Source organism: Ciconia boyciana, chromosome 5 (assembly GCF_034638445.1).
Source record: "Ciconia boyciana chromosome 5, ASM3463844v1, whole genome shotgun sequence".
Lineage (NCBI taxonomy): Eukaryota > Metazoa > Chordata > Aves > Ciconiiformes > Ciconiidae > Ciconia > Ciconia boyciana.
This window is the reverse complement of record NC_132938.1, coordinates 10,760,001-10,779,263: the sequence shown is the minus strand read 5'-3', so window position 1 is coordinate 10,779,263 and position 19,263 is coordinate 10,760,001. Positions and strand designations below refer to the sequence as shown.

Genomic DNA, 19,263 nt, shown 5'->3' with positions numbered 1-19,263 from the left:
TGAAAAGACAACTTTTTTTTTTTTTAAAGAGTTTTATTTGTGAGTAGAACTTAATGATACAAGAAAGAAAGAAAAAATACAGGACTTTATTCTGCCCTGAAGTGTGTAACCATACCATACATGACTACATTTCATATTGTAATACAAAGAACTAAAAGAACAAACTACAAAATTAGAAATAAAGAGTCATTGCATATGTGGTCAAGATAAATGGAGGGACTCCATTAAAAGAACTGAAACATATAGCAATTAGTCATTTAATTACAACCCTGCAATAGAACACAATTTAGCAAAATAAGTATTGTACACTTCCTAGTGTACAGAGGACAGAGAAGGTTAAAGTACAAGCTAAAGCCATTCGTGCCATGCAGTCCTGGCTGAGCACTGCTGTTCAGGGCTCTCCCTGCACAGCGCTTTGCTGCTCCTTCCGTCCCACCCTGCCTCTACCCCTTCTGCAGCGGGGGACCTTACATTTCTCACCATATCGATGACTACCTCGAAACCTCTTTCCTCAGTTGAAGCCTGACAGCTCTGCTGCTCCTTTCAGCTGTTTCCCCTTGGCTGCCTGAAACCAGCCCGAGGCACTGGCACCTCCCAGCCTAAGGCAGGCCTCCTTCAGCCATAGCTGCCTCCAACCGCTCAACCCACCTCTCACCCGATGCTTCCTGCTGCATGAATCGTAAGGCATTAGTTTTCTGCTATTTTACCACTTGCGATGTTTAATATTGTCCTAAAAGGTTACATCCATATTCTGTTTTGTTACAGACGCTTACTGTGAGTCAATGTGTTTCCCTCTCCCACACAGGGGTGTCAATAATGGTTGCTGCTGTTAACGCCAGAAACGCTAGTGCTCGAACCCAGAAAGGGCACCAACCCTCCCCACTTTTGGCTGGGGTAATTACGCACGGTTTCTGGAGCATTCTTACAAGCTTTACCTATCTGATCTTAAACTACTTTTATGATTAGTGATAGACAGAAGCATGGCAATAACTGGAAAGTAGTGAATTCAGTGGTGAAAGTGATTCTTCTTTACCATGCTACATATTAAACAAACATTCATAGCAAACTGTGAAAACACACCTTTAAGGTTACTTGGGATTTCTGTCCTTTACTGCTGGCAACAAAAAACAACTAAAGAAATGCCAGTTTTTGTAAGTGAAAATAATTAATATAAAAAAGGTTAAATATTCAGTGTAATGCATCTACGTTTTTATCATGGGAGGGAACAAACACAAAAGGCCACAAATGGGGTTTATACGCAAGAGGTCTGCCTGTGCACCCAAGGGATTTTTAAGAGGGTGAAAAAGCCCTGTGCTAAGGCCCCAGACACAACTGCCCATGCTTCACCCCACCAGCTGAAAGGCTGCTGAAAGACTCTGAATGTGGTTACCTTTTCACCTTCTCTAACAGCCACATGCCCATATGACCGATTCTCAGGGAGGCAAGATTGAAGGACAGATTTCCCTTAAGCTGTATTCACTAGAAAAAAAAAAAAGAGATTGGGCTCTTTCAACACACAACATGAGCGGAACACACCACAGTTATTTCAGTCCTAGAACATCAAGGATGATTTCAAGTGCCAGTTATGAAATAAAACTAAGTGAAAAACACCTTCATTATGTTACAATAGTCAGAGGGGGGGAAGGGAGGAAGGAATGGATAGCCTCAAAGCTCGACTAAAACATGATCAGTAATCACAAGCTTGCAGAAGTTTAGGTGTCAGTTCAAGAATACATCCCCCTTGAAATCATCACTGCAAAAGCATCCTCTCTAAAAGTCAATACTGAAGAAAAAATTTACTGTGACTTGGAACAGAGTATTGGAAAAGAACAGTCCCTGGGGTAAGCAATGGGTGTTATATTTCTAATTGTGATTTCTTTTTTATTCTCTTGTAAAGCAGTGCCAGCTTTAAATTAAAAATAGTGATTCAATGCCTTCCACATGAACGTCATTTACATTTGATTACAAGTTAGGGATCAGATCTGTGGTAGCTGCTGAAAACACAGGATTAGCACCTTCTTGGACATTAGTTTCTGGTTATAACCTTAAACAATCAAGCCATAACTTGAGGGGCTGGTTGGATTACTTGCTGCATTCATTTACATAATAAGACAAAACACGCAGTACGATCTGGTACATTCTAGTGGTTAATGAATTTTAAAATATGACAGTGTTTCTGCAGTGTGTGGCCTTTAGGAGTCACTCTTCTTTTTGCTCTTCTTCAGGAAGGAAGGAGTGCGAAACTTCTTTTTCTTTTTCGATGGGGACTTCCCTGGAGATTCATCACTACCTGCATCAGCTGCTGTCCCCTCCTCAGCTGTTGGTGTTACTGGCTCTTCCATGGGTTGAGACTGGGGTTCCTTATTCTCCACTGCAGGTGATTCCGTTTGGCTTTTGGGCACATCTTCATCACATCTCCCTTCCTCCTTCCCTAAGGGAGGGAAGCCGAGTGCTTCTGAAGGCTCATCAGGGGTGAGATCTGGGAGGGTTTGCTTGAAAGTTGCAGCGTCACTGTCATCTTTGTAGGTCTGGTCCTGCTGTGTCTCTAGTGGACGGACAGACAATGACACAGTTAGTTGACATAAACGTCCCTAGGACAGAGAAAGCAAAGCAAGTTGATGGTGAGCGCTCTCTATAAAAAACCTAATATATTTACTTTGCGTAAAAGCCTCTGTCATAGGTCTGTTCTCCTTTAGCTTTGGGCACAGGGATAGAAATAAGATACTCAAAAGTTCCATTTGGTTTTAAGCTTCTTACCACAGAACAGATACAGCTGAATTCCGTCATGTGGGTGTAAACCAGCAAGAAAGTAACTGGTCGGACCTCTCTCCTGTTTTATTCATAACATTTGCGAGTGACATGAGATTTTAGTACAGTAAGCAGGAATCAAACCTAGGGTTTTCACTGGCATTGAAGAGAGCATCATGAAATTCCTTATCTTGATTCTTTTTTCTTTTGGTGGGATAAAACTAATTGCTGGTTTGCAGTGATCCAATACATGCAAAGCCATCAATTTCTAAACTGTTGGCTCGCCAATTTTTAATCACAATGCTTGGATTTTCATAACATTTTTCCAGGAGGTCTAACAGATGTTGCTTCAGAATATGATCTCCTATCACAAAGGCTTCACTTCTTTTGCAAGATATGAGTATATATTATGGATTCCTATAAGTAAAATCCATGTAGTTTATCAAATTACATGAGCTCAGCAGGTTATGAGATACAGCTTTTTTTTTTTAAATGTGATGTCTAACAGCAAAGCTCACCCCTGTATAAAGGAACATCAAAAATCTAGTGATAACCTTCTGTCCAAAGGTGAACTTTACCACTACTCCCTCAGTTGTAACGCTTCCCTCATTCACCACTACGCTTTAGAGATGTTCTGTTTAAAGCTCCTCTTCGTGCATATATATTTAACAACGAGCACTTTTTCAAGTTTCCTGCGATGTTCATCACTGCACTGTAGCCAAGAAGTATCTCGTTTTCTGTCAAATACATCCCCATTTATGTTACGTAAGGAGGAATTTAGAACAAAATCCAGGCCACGCTCACTGTAAGGCACAAAAGGCAGGCAACTATTTTTTCCCCTTTTAAAATCTTGTTCATTTTAATTTGAAAAGACTGAAGGCTTTCACAAGAATTTACAGAAAATACTCGATATCTTCCCATTTTCCCTACGGAAATAACAATGAGTGTTCTTTATTTCTGCCAGATGGGATTAATAATCCTCTAATATACTTGAGAGGGCTGTTCTGTGCATACCTGCTAGAAAACCCAACATGTTTTGCCTAGAGCACCATGAACTTCTAATAGGTTAAACAAACAACACACACTAGTAGTCAGTGCCAAACACTCAGAATGCACAAGTTAGCAGTTTAAAAGTTATAACGCAGGCAGGATTTAAAACAGAGTAAAAAAGAGAAAGAGATTATGTACATTACAAGCTGCCTCCTGCAGCTCTAGTTTAACCCATATATGTGTGACACACAAACTCGTGAGAAGCACCACCTACAATTCTTCACTACCACTACACTCTTTTTGGATTTCATTTTACTTTTCAGGAATTAACTGAAAGCACTGCTGAGCTCTTCTCCCTGGGATCCAGCAACAGGATGAGAGGGAAAGGTTCACAGCTACACCAGGGGAGGTTTAGACTGGAGTTTAGGAAGCATTTCTTTACCGAGAGGGTGGTCAAACACTGGAACAGGCTTCCCAGAGAGGTGGTCGATGCCCCAAGCCTGTCAGTGTTTAACAGGCATTTGGACAATGCCCTTAACAACATGCTTTAAGGTTTGGTCAGCCCTGAAGAGGTCGGGCAGTTGGACAAGATGATCGCTGTAGCTCCCTTCCAACTGAAAATGTTCTATTCTATTCATTAGCTGGCCCAATTTTTAGAACAGGCACCATATTAGATTGTCAGTCAGTTTTATTTTATCTTTTTAAAAGAAGTTTAAAATAAAGTTTTAAACAAAGTTTTAAAAAAGGGACCAGAAATTCTTAAAGAATAGGAAGCTAAAGGCATTCAAACAGCATTTGCCAGTTGGCCTAAGCATTGGATAAATACGAACAGTTTTATAACTCATTAATCCAGGACTGCTATCCTTCCCAGTCTGTCAAGTTACCATCATCTTTACTAAACGGATTAACATTATGCTGGAATCAAACAAACATCTATTTGTCTAGCTCACTAAGGGCAGTATTTCACCAGAATTAGGGAGATTTACGAATTCCACATTTGATAAAGAAAGCATACAATATGCAAACGCCTTGCTATTCTACTTGGAGTTCAGTAACATTACAAGGAAGGTTTAAAAATATATCTTGCTGCAAAACCTACTTACAGTTTAAGAACTCAGCAGTACCTCAAAATTTCTTAAGTTTTTTAGAATAATCACGTCTACATCCATGCTCTCCCTTTATATATACTGTGGCGTAAGAGTTTGAAAAGTAACATTAATACTGGTGTGTGTTTACAATTCACATTTTTAATGAAAATACAGGTTTATGGGGTTTTTTTTTCCCCAACACAAACATGTGGACAAACATACAAACTAGGCTATAACTGAATTAACACAAAGCACTTTTCTGACTTTGTCTACACTTAAATAGAAACAATACGAGGAAAAGAAAGCTGAGAAGTGGCTATATGCAGAGAACGTTGTCATTCAACAGAACTTCTGCTAACCAAAGTCATCATGGCGTGAACTTCCAGTTACTCTCTAAAATAAGCTTTGTATGTTTGTCCTGAAAAACTTATACAACTAGAAGAGTCTGTGGAACACAATTCTCAGTTTAAAAGAATTTTCAGGTTTTGGAACTTTATTAGTAACATCACAGTTGTCTATGACGTAGTTTGACTTTCATATCTACGACAAACACACTGACTTTTGGATATAACAGGACGTACAAATGGAAGGGGCCAAACACCCTTATTAAAGCATAATCTGATGTAGCCCTGCAGAGCTAGCCGAAACAGCTGTAGAAGTTGCTGCTATTCCTTGGCTGGAATTTGAATCTCCCTACAGCTGATATATAACATAAGAGTAGTTCCATATCCACTTCTGTGCAGAAGTCTGCTGGTTAAGTTTCAATCAATGTCAGTGGTGACACTTTTGCACTGGAATAGATTAGGAACTTTATTCCATTTCACTACCAGGTCCAAGTTGTGTAGGCAGCAGCAAACTGTTGGGGCAGAAACTCCCGGACCCATTTCAGCTATATCTGAAAGACAACTTCAGACTATTCCTTTTTAAACTGAGGAATCAGACACATAGATATGGAAACACATGATGTCACTTTCACAGTTTCTTTCACAGGGGGAGTGCATTTTAACATAGGATCTGTAACTAACCTAGAATTTAATGAAATCAAGAAGTAAAGAAATCAGCATCTCAACTGAAAAAGCCTGCTTTAAAAAAAAAAGGCAAACCCAATAAAACACCTTAGTAAACAAAGATGCAAGAGTGAAGCAAAGCACATAAGCAGGTCAGAGTATGGAATGATACTTACTATGGTAACAGGTACTCTTTAGCATATCCATCTCCTGTTTGTAACGCAGCCACAAGAAGAAAAAAGCACAAGTAGAGAATCTATGCATTCATCACAGCCATTGTGTTAAGTTAGAAGAATGGTTGCAACCATTCTTATAGAAAACAGAATGAGATGAAGTAGTGAATGGGAGACTAAGACAAGTGATATATCCAATGTACAAGGTAAAGGAAACAAGACAAAAATTAGATTACACCTGTTCAAGATTGTTATTTTATCCTTTTTTGAGGAAATTGTAGACTTTACCAGCCCTGCTATTATTTTAGTTAAAACTACTACATAAGGTGAGCAAATAATGATATTTAGATTCAAATTGAGTTGGAAAAAATATTTACTGAGGTGTAATCCAAATACAATAATGTTTAAGAAATGTGCAATCAGTGGAGATTTACCAAAGCATCTGAATTTGTGTCTGGTTCACCATCAGACACTATTTAATTTCATAAGGGCAATTCTTTCTTGCAGAAAATGTACAAAAGGGTAAATCAGCTGAGAAACACCACGAGATGACAAGGCAATTCTGAAGAGATGAAAATTTGTCTTTATATTAATGCACACTTCTTTATTATTGTAAACATAACTCCTATTACACTCATAGTTCAGTGTCATATATTTTAGGTAGTATAAAAATAAAATACAAGAGATGATTTACCTTTATTAGATACTAGGTCATATATTTTCATGCGCCAGTCACTAATGATGCAGTTACTGGTTTCCCCTGGCCCCCAAATCAGAAGAACATACCTTCCTCTATTTTAATCGGTGTACTGGGAGGAGTGCGAGCTGAAGGGTGATCAGGGGGACTTCTCTCTTTCTGTTGCCTGCCATCTTCTGAAGGTTCTGCAGATGTAGGCAAAGAGAAATTAAACAGGCAGACAAAACCTTTCAGCATGTGAGAAAACAAAAGTGTGCTTCTGCTCCATGCACACAAGATACAAATACATTTTTCTGAATCAAAATTCTGCCAGGATATTAAATAATACCAAAACAAGCAAAAGAAAATGAAGTGATAGTTTGATATTAACAAAACTGTTCAAGTCACAGTTGTGCTCTGTGGTGGTTCCCCCCCCCCCCCATAAGAAGGCGTGAATAATATAATTGTTTATGAATTGGTTTATCATGCTGTTCTACAGAAAACTTGTGAGGAAAAACCACAAGGAAAAGATAAACAAATGGGGGGGAGGAGGGAGAATGCTATCAGACCTACACAAGATAATGCTCTTTTGCTTGCTTTGTATTGGTGAAACTCGGAGTAAACAAAATTGCATCCCAAAAGAAAAGACGACTGCACAGATAATCAGAGAAACATGCAGTAATTAAATGATTCAAAACAAGATTTCATAGTGGTTTGTGTATTTGGTATTAGTAAGGAGGGTCCCCCTTGCTTCCACATTTAAACAGCCTTAGATCCAAAGGGAAACATTAATAGAGTACACTGTATATCAGGAACAATATTAAAACATTGTTCCATACCATTCACCTAGACAATTAAAAGTGAAATCAGTCCCATAGATGAGAGTCAACTGACAGAATCTCCAAAGGGCATAGGTGAAGAGGTTGTTCCTTAGGCTGCAAGCCCAAGGGCATCATATTAGTAATACCTGAGGCCTCAGCCAAAAGGTCAGGATTGGACCTTAATGCTTTGATCACTGCAGTATGGAATTCCTTATGGGAGGACTTCTGCCCAGCTGCCTCTTCTCGGTTAAGATGTGTGATGACTTGCTGCATGGTCTGACAAGAAACCCATGCAGCAGCAAACTGAGTGTTATCTAAACATTTAGAGAGTGGTGATATATCATGATCCTGTAAAGTCTTCGTATCTGTTCCTTGAAAGGTTTTTGATCTGCCTTTCAAATCCAGGGATTTTTTGTCTGAGGTATTTTGCTCACTGATGGTCTGATTTCTAAGCAATGTACTCTGTTCCCCAGCTGGTGTCTGAGTCAGTAACACAGTCTCTCCATATTTTGGTATCTTATCTAAGAAGGATGTAGCAATGTTACTGAGAGAATAAACATATGGAGTCATACAGGCATAACAGCAGAGTATCCCACCCCACACAGTCCAATATTTCATTAACTGAACACACGCAACCTACAATGGCTCCTACATTGTCTTATCACAAAGCAGCAGCAGGGAGCATACACTGCAAAAGAAATGGCACTTCTGGTTCCTGCATCATTCAAATTCAAAACCTGACAAAAGATGAGCATCCTAAGTATCGTCCCTTAAAACTACACAGAAATAGAGCAGGATAGCCACTTCAGATGCAGCAATGATCTCTTTTTACAGCACAGTTCTCATAATTTAGAAAGTCTGATTTGGGGCAAGTCCCCAGGATGGGCCATTTCGAAGTAGCAATCAAATGTTCTTCTGTATCTTCCCCATTCAATGGATTTCTCAAATCCACAATTTTCGATGAGTTAGAAAACTGCCATTTTGCTGCTAAAAAGCAACACCATTTTCTCACCCTAGACTATCTCTAGCGCTAAGGGAAACAAAGCAGAACAGTCAGCAATACTTTGCAGTACCTAAACATTTTTTGACTGAAGTTTCAAGCTTTCAACTGCCCAATAGCAGCAGTAACCGGCCACACTAAACACCCCAGTTTGTCTACCAGGATAATTTTTAAAATAAGATCTATGCGTTTTACAGAATACTCCGTTAGCACTTGGATCGCACATTCTATCTCCCATGTGCTTTTTAAATTTCTAATTCACTCTGGAAAAACGGAAACAGACAAAAGCCAAATAACTTATCCATGGCCTTTGCAGGTAACCCACCTTCCAATCAGTAATAAACTTGCTGTTATTATAGTCTATTGCAGAAAAAACACATGCAGAGAAACCAACCTTCTGGTCCCTTCTGCTTTCTTTCTACTTCTTTGCGATATTCTTCCAGTTCTCGATCAGTGAGTTTATTGAAGGGATTTGGTCCTGTTGTGCTCACTATGACTTTCGGTTGATATTCCTTCTCAATTATTGCCTTTGACGCAGTCACCAGTTCTCCCTGACAAAAGAAAATTAAGATACATCTGCAATCGAGCAGTAACTTGCACAACCCTGGGAAGTACAGAGGCTACAAAGCAACCAAAAACAAAACAAAAAGATAATCTGAAAAATGCTACATTTATTTTCTTTTAGATTTTTTTTAAAAAATCTATTACAGAAATTTTTTTTTTTAAATATTTAATCAACAGCAGGTTAATATAAAGGGGAAAACAGGTCTCATTAATTACTCTTACAGACACATCAGTGTTTCCACCAGGGAATATCCACCATTAAGCAGTAAATCAAACAGCAGCCAAGCAGTCCAGCTGAATTATATCTGAAGTCAGAGAAGTATCAAGTTTCTTTTTCTCCCCACAAAATAAACAGGACAGCAGGCCCAACGGCACAGCAATCTGGGCACAGGACACCTGCAGGAGTTCACAGGACTCAGCCCATAGGTATTTTTGTTTGTGGTTTGTTTGGGTTTTTTTTTGTTTAGGTTTTTTTTGTTGTTTTTTTGTTTTTTAATAAGGGAAAAGCCATTTCTAGTAGCTACTACATAATATCTAACAGATGTTATAGTAAAAAGCCATCTTGTATGTGTTTGGTATACACCAGATTAGCAGTTTATTACAAGCAATTTTTAAGTAATTAAGGTTAACTGTAATCTTATACAAGTTAGCATATTTACATCTATAACATTTGTTGTACAAGCCAGATAAAAAGTTATACAAATAAAAATAAAACATTAGCAATTCTAAGTACAGCAAGTTCCAATGGACAAAAGCAGCTGCATCAGAGATTCTCTAATTGCTAAGGTTTTTAGTTTTTCTTCTCTAATCATATAGTAAAGGCTAAAGCCACTGGCTTTTCATTGTCTTGGATAGGGAAGATGCTTGCCTGGATAGCTGCTGTATCTTTCAGGTGACTCATTTAAGCATTTGGTTTTTTCACTGGATACACAGAACTCTACTGACACTAGTTTGGAAATGACTGATGTGTGGTCTGTGCCTTGTCTCATTGTGATACCTGATTGTCTTTGTTGTTGAAAAGAGGTATTTGAGTTCCATTACCAAATAAGTATGGGTTACTGATTGGCCCGAGTCATCTTCATATTCAAATGTTACGTGTAGAAATATTTAAAAGAAAGCATTAGAAAGCACAGTTCAAAAATAAATAGCACCCGAACAGAGAGACAAACATTCTATTCCACATCCATACGTGATGGACAAGTGAGATTTTCACTGTAAAACTGAGGATGAAATTTGTCTAATTTGTCTAACAGAGTACTGTTTTGGATGCTAAGAGCTGCTTTGGTCAAGTTGTCAGTGCCAAAAAGGTGACAGACAAGATTGTCCAGATGGAATGAGGACAAGAGTAGTTAGGTATTTCTGGAAGCTCATGAGTGATCTCCAGAAATCTAGTCTAGAGCAATCCAGGGAGGTAAAAACAGCTGGTTGTTAAAATCTCTGCTGCTCTTCAGGAAGCAAACACCAGCCAGAAGTACTGAAGAACAAACATCATAACAACAAGTCTCCACTGTAAGGTCCTGAAAGGAACTGCAGGAGAGAAACATCTCTCAGATATTACAGATTGCCTCAGTTTCTCCATAGAGTAAGAGGAACTCTCATCTCAGACACAGAACGTCAGTAGAATGTCAAAAGCCTTTTCTCAACTATTTCCATTAAGCACCAGCTGTCTTATTACCAGAAAACCTCCCATTTGATAGTCATGGCTTTTCTTACAGGATAACGCATAAGAAAGTCACAAAAACATCAACCTTTGTACAAATCCTAATTGTTTTGTAGAAAATGTAAAACACCCTCAAAACTACAGGTCCCAGCTTTTAATGATGGCAGAAAATTGGTGCCCATGGCAATTTTGTATTTCCCTCTCTATCTCTGCCCACCCTTCAAACTAAATACATAGTTTTAACTGAAACTCAGCAATGAGTAGCAGGGGCTTGTAAAGCACTGATCTCAGATAGAGTTTCTACAGTTTTCTAGGATTACAAAAGTCAACAGAAGAACAAGACATACAGTGCACACGGGTATCCCTGGAACGTTGCAGAATCTTTGATTCTTGTCTGCAAGTTAAATCCAAAATGACTGGGTAGAACAACTTTCACATGAAACAAAATTTTACTGCATGCCTACTGATTTAATAATGACAAAGAGCAAGACATGCAGTTTGCAGCAAGATGACTAGTGCACTGGCATTATGTGTTCTCCTCCTTAAGAGAGTACTTTTGTTAACTACTGGGAATAAAAGCAGCGCATCAAGCTTATCACATTCACTAAATTAAAAAAAAAAATAACCAAAAAAAACCCACAAAAAAACAAACCTAAACATACACAAAACCCATACCCACAATCAATGCAAACAGTATTTGTACTAGGTGAGTATCTTTGACCCAAGAGAAATAATACTGAAAAAGATCAGAGGCAACGACAGTAAGCAGATTATGCATTACAAAGAAAAAGCACTTGTGTTTTTTGGACCGTAAAAGCAGAAAAATTACACGAGAGATCAGAAAGGCAAACTTTCGACCTGCTAAAAGCTGCTTCAAGATTAACATACCCAGTTTTGCTCAGTGTCAATAATATGGAAGCAGTTCAAAGGCCACTTATGAAAATTATAAGGATAGAGGGACTGATTCTATGGGGAAAATAAATTATAGTAGTATGTTAGTAAGTTCTGCAACATGATTACTCTAAAACATGTACAAATCAAAGAAGTAGAGATGCATTACTTCACAGAATAGGCCACAGAGCAGCCTTCCAAGAATTCAAATAAAAATATACAACACAAAATGAAGAGAAAGAAGGAAAACGAGTACAAAGGGCTAAAAAGACAGTACAGGACATACTTCAGATTGTTAAATGTGACACTAAAACAGACAAGACTTCGCAGAGGTATCAACCTGTCCATGCCATTCGGAGATTCCTATGAACATTCAGAAAAACTGAACAGGAAAATTGGTCTGGAGTTGCTTCCTCTATTAGAGAGCCTGTAGAGAGGGAATAAATTCCCATATAAAAGATTGGCACTCTGTTTCAACACAGGATGACATGCAAAAAACTAACGTTCTAGTGAGTTCATCTGGATTATGCTGATACTATTTTGATGATTATTCTAGTACTATTTTGATGACTATTTGAAGTTTGATTGCATGTGTAAGCACCTGAATATCAACAGCATTTAATGGATAGATTACATTCAGGAACAGAATGTATTTTCACTCCTAAGAATTTTGTAGGGGCATACTCTCCCACAAAGATCCAACAAAGGGAAAGTCACTTATAGCTAATGATACACAATATGCCTTCATACTAAACTTGGACCTCACGTACCCTACAAGGAAATTTTAGATTATCAAGTAATTTTGCAACTTCTCCACCAAATCTTGCTTTCAGAGAAAAATTCAAAACTGCTGTGAGGTGACCATCATTTAACAGGCAAGCACTTCATCTTGTTCTCAGAGACAGATATGAGCAAAACTGGCATCTTATACATGCCAATTTTTCTCTCAGTCAGACAGTAGGTTCATAATACTCGTCTAAAGTTAACAATCGCTCTTAACACAATCTGGCATTAATGCAGTGCCTTTATCCAAAAAACGAAGATTCTTGAAGTACTGTTCATGTAGGAGTCACCATTAAAACACAGTGCCACCTCTGGGGCAGAACTGAGAGGCTCTCCATGAAGAACAAAGCCCCAGAATTTCCATTCTAAAGGAAGAGACACGAAATGGGTGATTCCCCTTTTACTTAAAATTCTTGAAAATTCATGTGAATTTTTTTTTTTTTTTAAATCAGACTGCAGAATGGTCACTGACAAGAATAATCAACATTCCCTCTCATTCAGCCAAGACTGCAGAAGAAGCTTGGTTAACCAAATCTATAACACGAATAAAATTACATGATGCACAAGGAGCTTGTGTTGCAACATGGCCAGGACTTCTCAGAACACGGACAAAGCAAGTGACAAGCCAAATGGAGTATTTACTACTGCAGCCATAGGCACAGAAGACTCAAAGCATTACATGCATCCTGCACACAAACAGGATTTTTTTTCATCCAAAATAGCGTGCATTAGTATTTGATATAAATCTCAATCTTAACTGAAAACATAATTCATTCTAAGTGTTACTGCAATCAGGTGGAACTTGTTACTTTAACCGTAATCAAGTGTCAAAGAATTTGTCAACTGAGAGCTTGTAATTATCTGGTACCTAAAAGTCCTTAAGTCTTTGATGTACAGGTCTCCTCATTCAAAGTTTCATGTGAGGTTTATGTGGGCATCATAAGACTGCTTATACTTACTTTGTTCCACAACAGATGACTGATTTTTGGCATAATCTTTATAGAAAATTTCTCTGGTGGTTTTTTTTTGTTGTTGTTTGGTTCACTGGGGTTTTTGTAGGAGTTTTGGTTGGTTGGTTGGTTTGGGGTTTTTTGTTGTTGTCGTGTCTGTCCCCATCCCGTCCCCGTCCCCACTCCCCCCCCCCCGAGGAAATTACTAAGCATTCAGGTCACAACCTATATTAAGATAATAAAGATTATTAAATAGGCCACTCCTACTGTAATTAACACTATCATCTAATTTTACACAGTATTTCAAAAAGGAAACACATCATTTGGATGTCTAAACCCTAACATTATACTAGGCAAAAATCACACAACCAATACACCTCTTGTTGGTTCCTTGCCATCTACAAAAATCCATGTAAAACATTTGAGTAGTTTTATAGAAAGATGATGCCATTATTCAAAAATAATACTTGAAAGATATCTTGCACATCACTGATGAAATAAACCACCTGTGTTGCAATAACCAATGGATGACTGTCATAAAAATAATTTTTCACTTTGAAGGTACTATTAAGCAGAGAATAAAAGGCATGCACTGCCTGGAAGAATTTGGCTTTGTTTTATTTTTCATCTTAAATCTGGAAATAGTATTTTATTATTTTTCCTTTCAGAATACTGATAAACCAAACTGTAATCTGAAAAACATCATTATCAAATTCTCAGTCTGATACAACTATCCATAATACAAATGGGCTCATTACACTAGAAAGTGCTATAGTCAGGAGATTTGCAACAATGATGTAATTCAAAGTATTCTGGGTTTTAATGGGAAAGCTGTTCTGATAATGACATGTTAGGCACAACCTAAACCAAGATTTAAGAATCTTTTAGATAAAATACTGGAGCAGAAGAGACACTGATGCTTATTTACACACTGTACTTCCATGTTAGATCACCTCTAAGAAACTCCTTCAAAACCTGGGTAGAGAAAGACAGCTAAGGACAGATTGTTTCCAATGTGCAAACTGTTCCTGTTTACTCAGCCTCAAAGGACTGCCCACCCCAACCATACATACCTCTCTTGAATTTATTCTGCATTTAAAGTATATTACATAAGCACAAGCATGATTACATGTTTGAAAGCCAATGGATTTTGGAAGTGTGGGGCATTACTCAGCAACTCTTGTAGATAACCACAGGAAGTTTTAAGGAAATGACATCTAGCAATGTAGGATCAAAAGTTGACAGCGTTTGTCAGCATGACACACTCTGAACATGTGGATATCTTTGGAATTACACTGATGTAATCAGGCTGAGATTAAGCTAACTCAAAATGGATCTCAAATTAGAGTAATTTAACACTAATAGCATGCGCAAAGAAACCCACTATAAGCAGAACCTAATCAGCACCTTAACATCAAAAGTGTTTCCTCACCAGCTTCTACAGACAAAGAAAAAGATCAAAATCCTTAAAAGATACTTTAACAAGTAGCTGCTTGTATGTTTGCATATACATAATTTGGAGATCCAACTATTATTTTTTTCTTTTCTAGCCAAATCATTAGCTAACAGAGGGAAGAGGTCAGGGTAAGGAAGAGGTAAAATGAAGGGTGAACAACAGTATTTAGAGCAGTATGACAGGGCAGTACCTTTCTAACAGACAGAGATTTAGCGGGACTAAAGGCCTGCTCTGTGAGATCGAGCCCTTCAATAGATTCCGTACAGTCTGAGAGGGGAGCATCCTGCAACAGTAAATTGAGTAAACAGAGCAAACCGAGCCCAGGCTTTAAAACATCAACCAAAAGCATTATGATGCTTGCTAAAAACATGCAAAGAAACAGTAACTGGTAGATAAAATTGCAAATGACAATGAATTGACATGCACACAATATGACACCCAACATGAATAATGCTATGGTCATGATAAGACTTGCCAAACTTTAAAGATATCGGAAAACACTTATCTGGGGCAGTTAAAGCACTCAGGTATATAGAGCTTTAAAGTCATTCAGCTATACAGTATAACTGTACAGCTCTAATTCTTACTTTACTTTGAGCTATGATTCATAGATGAAGTCTTTAGTATATCCAGATATACTGCTTTTAAGTTTTATTGATGCATAAGAGCTTTTTCCAAACTGCTCTTCAAATAAAATATTATGAAGCATGATAAAACATTTAACACGCAACACTACTGCCCCATAGTGAGCCTGCTGTGCCCAATATTAATACTTCAAGATACATAAACTTGGAAAACAAATAAACAAAAAGTTGTCACAAAGCCCAACTAGTTTTGAACAAGAATCTAACCCATATAAGTAAGCCTCCTGAATTTCATGCATTACATTCAGCAAAAAAAACCAAGAAGCATCCTCCACAGACATGCTTGGGCTACATGGCTGAAGCCTCTTAAATTTCTGTCCCTGAGCACTCTCGCAAAGACAATGGTGTTACCTCTAAGACTTACCTTATAAACAGTTACTCTCTGCCAATTAAAGAATAATTTTATAGTGATATATTAGGTGAAAGCAGAGGATATCGTAGATTAACTTTAAGCTAATAGTTTTAGGCATTTTATACTCTCACCTGTACAAGACTCCTGTCCACAACTACCCCCGAAAGAACCTGTGATTGAGGGCCCGCAGTTTTAATATCTTGTAAATTTTGCTCTCGGATCTGTAAAGGAAAGCAGCAGAATAGAGTCACATGAACAACCGAGAAAAGTTAACCACATTTTTGTATTTGAAAAAGGGGCGGGTGAACCTGCCAACAGGCTGCAACTAGTGTTGATTGCTATAGCCCTACCGATCAACTAAAGCTGTGCTTATAAACACCACTTGAAGATATGTGCTCAGGTTCCTAGTTGTTTCCTCACATTTCTCAGAATTTAGTCTTTAGTACCACAGCAGGTACTGTCCTTTGCTTTTTAGTACTGGCTCATGGTAAAACTCTACAGATCAGGTAACAGACAACTCCAGTTTGTGAAGAAAAGTGAGGAGAGAAGAGAAGCACAGAGGTCATATTCATGTAAGTCTATTGTACCTGACCAGTCATTTACAGGTTTCTGTCACTAGCCACTAGTCACTGATATTGCACCACAATATCATCCTCCTACAGGACTTAATGTACAACACTGCATGACATTCAATTTTTGCATGTAGTCAGGACCATATTCTCAAAAGGGCACAAAGATTTTTCTATGCATAAACTGACACTCCAGAGTACTCAAAGACATCCCTTTTGTTACATCCTAAATACCTCCCAGTTTTTTCCATACAGAAGATGGGAACAGAAACTGGATCTTTAAATCTAGGTATTATCTATTTAAATTAGATATCCTACAGTGGTAAAGAATTCATAACAACTGACTCAAAATTTATTTCTAAAATATTCTGGTTCTTGTTCCAAGATAAATGAAGAAAACCATGCATCCTGAAAGACCTCTACTTTACAACTAAAAAGGACATTCAATTTATATAAAAATACATGCATACCAGTATACAAACAAAAGGTATTATTAATACTTTGTATTTCAGAAAGTATGAAGATCCTGCATCATCTGTACTTGTTTCTAGTTTACTACCCTTCTTGTCATCACGAAAGTAAAAAGGCTGAAGTTTTACTTCTCTCCTCGTAGTTGCTTCATTCAAGTTTTTAATAAAACAATATTTATGTTTCAAACACCAAGAAACTGCTTGGCAATTTCAGAGACTTCTCATTTCAAGTGATTATTATTTTACAGTACTGAGTCAGGAAAGGCAAAAGCTCTGTTAACCTTATACAAACTGTTTTAGAACAAATCAGTATTGCTGCTAGTACCCCTGCACACAGACTTTCCTGTGACATAATGCTAACTCCCATGTTCCATATGGCCATCAGTTAGAAGTAGCAAAACAATCCAGAACAAGTATTAACAAGATACCAGTGCATATTTTATACTTTAAAAGAAATGAAGTGAAAAAACCCCAATGCATTCAATGCTTTCCTGTTGGAAGACTGGTGATAAGAAGATCTGAAATTTGAATTCTAGAAAATTAACTACTAGGTCATTTCAGAAATATTAACATGCAGTTCGAAAGGCCCCCAAAACTTCTGCAACAATCACAACATATTATATTATAATAAAATATAATATGGAGAGAGATCCATAGACTTCTTTGGCTAGGCCACAATTTCAACTGGTGAAACCGAAACAGGAAAACAGGTCACTAAGGTAAAACTATGATCTCAGGGAACAGAATTACTACCATAAACTCAGTGGTGGCTGTTTCAGAGGTATCCAGCAACTGGCCTGACAGTAACAAAACATAAGACAATTAAAGTCTTCATATAGTGGGCAGTAATACCATCTTTTTCCAAGGCAAGTTCAAAACATTTAGAAATTGTTTCAGTATCTAGTTATAAAGGGGCAGGACAATACCAGAGCTGTGTTACTGAACCCCCAAAATTTCACTATAGCAAAGTAAGTTAGTTCATTACAAGCACGCAACTTAATTGTAGTGATGACCAAAAAAAAAAGTTACTTTACTGCTGTTACAAACCTTGTTCCTCATTTCTTGGACCTCCTTTGGATTGGTGTTCAATGGAACAAACAGGTTAGGGACAGCAGAGGTGGCAGTTCTATGTCCATCCTCTTTAGTCCACTGTAATATCAAGAACAGTTGAACAGTCAGAATTGCTATAATGGCTATGGACAGTCAGAGCAGCAAATTCACGTAACAGTTGATCATGCATTATACAGAGCAGAGAACTGAACCAATGATTGTATTCTTCTATTCATTCCTAAGACGATTTAAGTTGCTTCCTTCTTCAGTAATATAAACTGTACCTTCAGATAAATTTCTAAGTATCAGAATCAGTAAGTCAAGCTAGTAACAACAACAAAAACTAGAGAGCCAGGTAACTTGCAAATAACATCCACCCAAAATGATGCAATTACTACAGCTATGTGCAATTCAGAGATTATGGAGACTGAAAGGTTTTTAACCTGTTTTCCTGTCCGCTTGACCACACTGACAACTGCAGTGTTTTGTGTTTCTAAAAACAGTCTACTTCTCACTTTACGAAGAGACATATTAATACAGGAGTAGGAAAACTCCAGTATAATTACTTATTTTTAAGGACATTTTTATCAGAAATTTCACAATGAGTTTTTATTTGTTTAAAAAGGACACTATATCTTACCCAAACAGAAGTACAGCAAGATCTAAGACACGAGCTCTAAAACCCTGTTACTGCCATTTTCATTTTCTGCACTGGGTGTTTTTACAAAATAGCACAAGAGAGACAGAGAGATCATTGATTCAATCCTCTGATACTCAACAAACATCAAAGCAAACTTAAAGCATAAGATGACAGAAGTATGAAAAGCAATGTGATGTCACTAACCAGGTTTAGTGAATGATTCTGTACTGTGAAGCAAGAGTGGGCATCACCAAAGTTTTGCATTAAAACAAGCTACTTCAGCAAAATGTTCTGTTTCCAGAATCAGTTTCTGCACAAATAAATAGCTGTATCAGCACAGCAACCTAGAGGAACAGTTTGGTGATGTCGAGTATTTTATAACTCATAGCTCAAAAGGTTACAAAAATATCCCAAACACAAACTTTAAGCGCTTCATGGGTTCTTCATAGAAGGTTGCTTTATTTGATCAGTGCATTTAGTATGGAGCTCTGTTTAATTTGATGCACAACTAACTTTTTATCTTGATATGTTTATTATATGTGGTGTCCTAATTTCCAATCATTATTGCATAGAAAATGCACTGAACAGTAAAGCAAACCTGTTTATAGAGCAAATGCTATGCGTTTTCCCTAGGTAACTTCAAGAAACAATAAGATAGCCAGGAACTGTCAAACTTCAAAAAGCAACAGAATTTTAAAATGTTTTGCAACTGTAAAGTAAAAAATGGAATG

General features: G+C 37.6%; 1 protein-coding gene across 17 annotated transcripts in view; it reads right to left on the bottom strand.

Annotated features, from left to right (window-relative positions):
- Window positions 1–66: 66 nt before the first annotated feature.
- ADD1 (adducin 1) overlaps window positions 67–19,263 on the bottom strand; it is a 66,700-nt gene continuing 47,503 nt past the window's right edge. For 4 of the 17 annotated variants that reach the window (XM_072863190.1, XM_072863188.1, XM_072863193.1 and 1 more), the window contains exons 11-17: window positions 17,890–17,991; window positions 15,935–16,024; window positions 14,998–15,090; window positions 8,898–9,054; window positions 7,650–8,024; window positions 6,793–6,888; window positions 67–2,545 (exon numbers count right to left, since the gene is read on the bottom strand). In XM_072863190.1, coding sequence (XP_072719291.1) covers window positions 2,193–2,545; window positions 6,793–6,888; window positions 7,650–8,024; window positions 8,898–9,054; window positions 14,998–15,090; window positions 15,935–16,024; window positions 17,890–17,991 — 1,266 coding nt within the window. In that variant the 3' untranslated portion in view covers window positions 67–2,192. Of the gene's footprint in view, window positions 2,546–6,008; window positions 6,044–6,792; window positions 6,889–7,649; window positions 8,025–8,897; window positions 9,055–14,997; window positions 15,091–15,934; window positions 16,025–17,889; window positions 17,992–19,263 lie in introns of those variants that run through there. The other 13 variants (XM_072863197.1, XM_072863198.1, XM_072863194.1 and 10 more) reach the window with 8 other exon arrangements.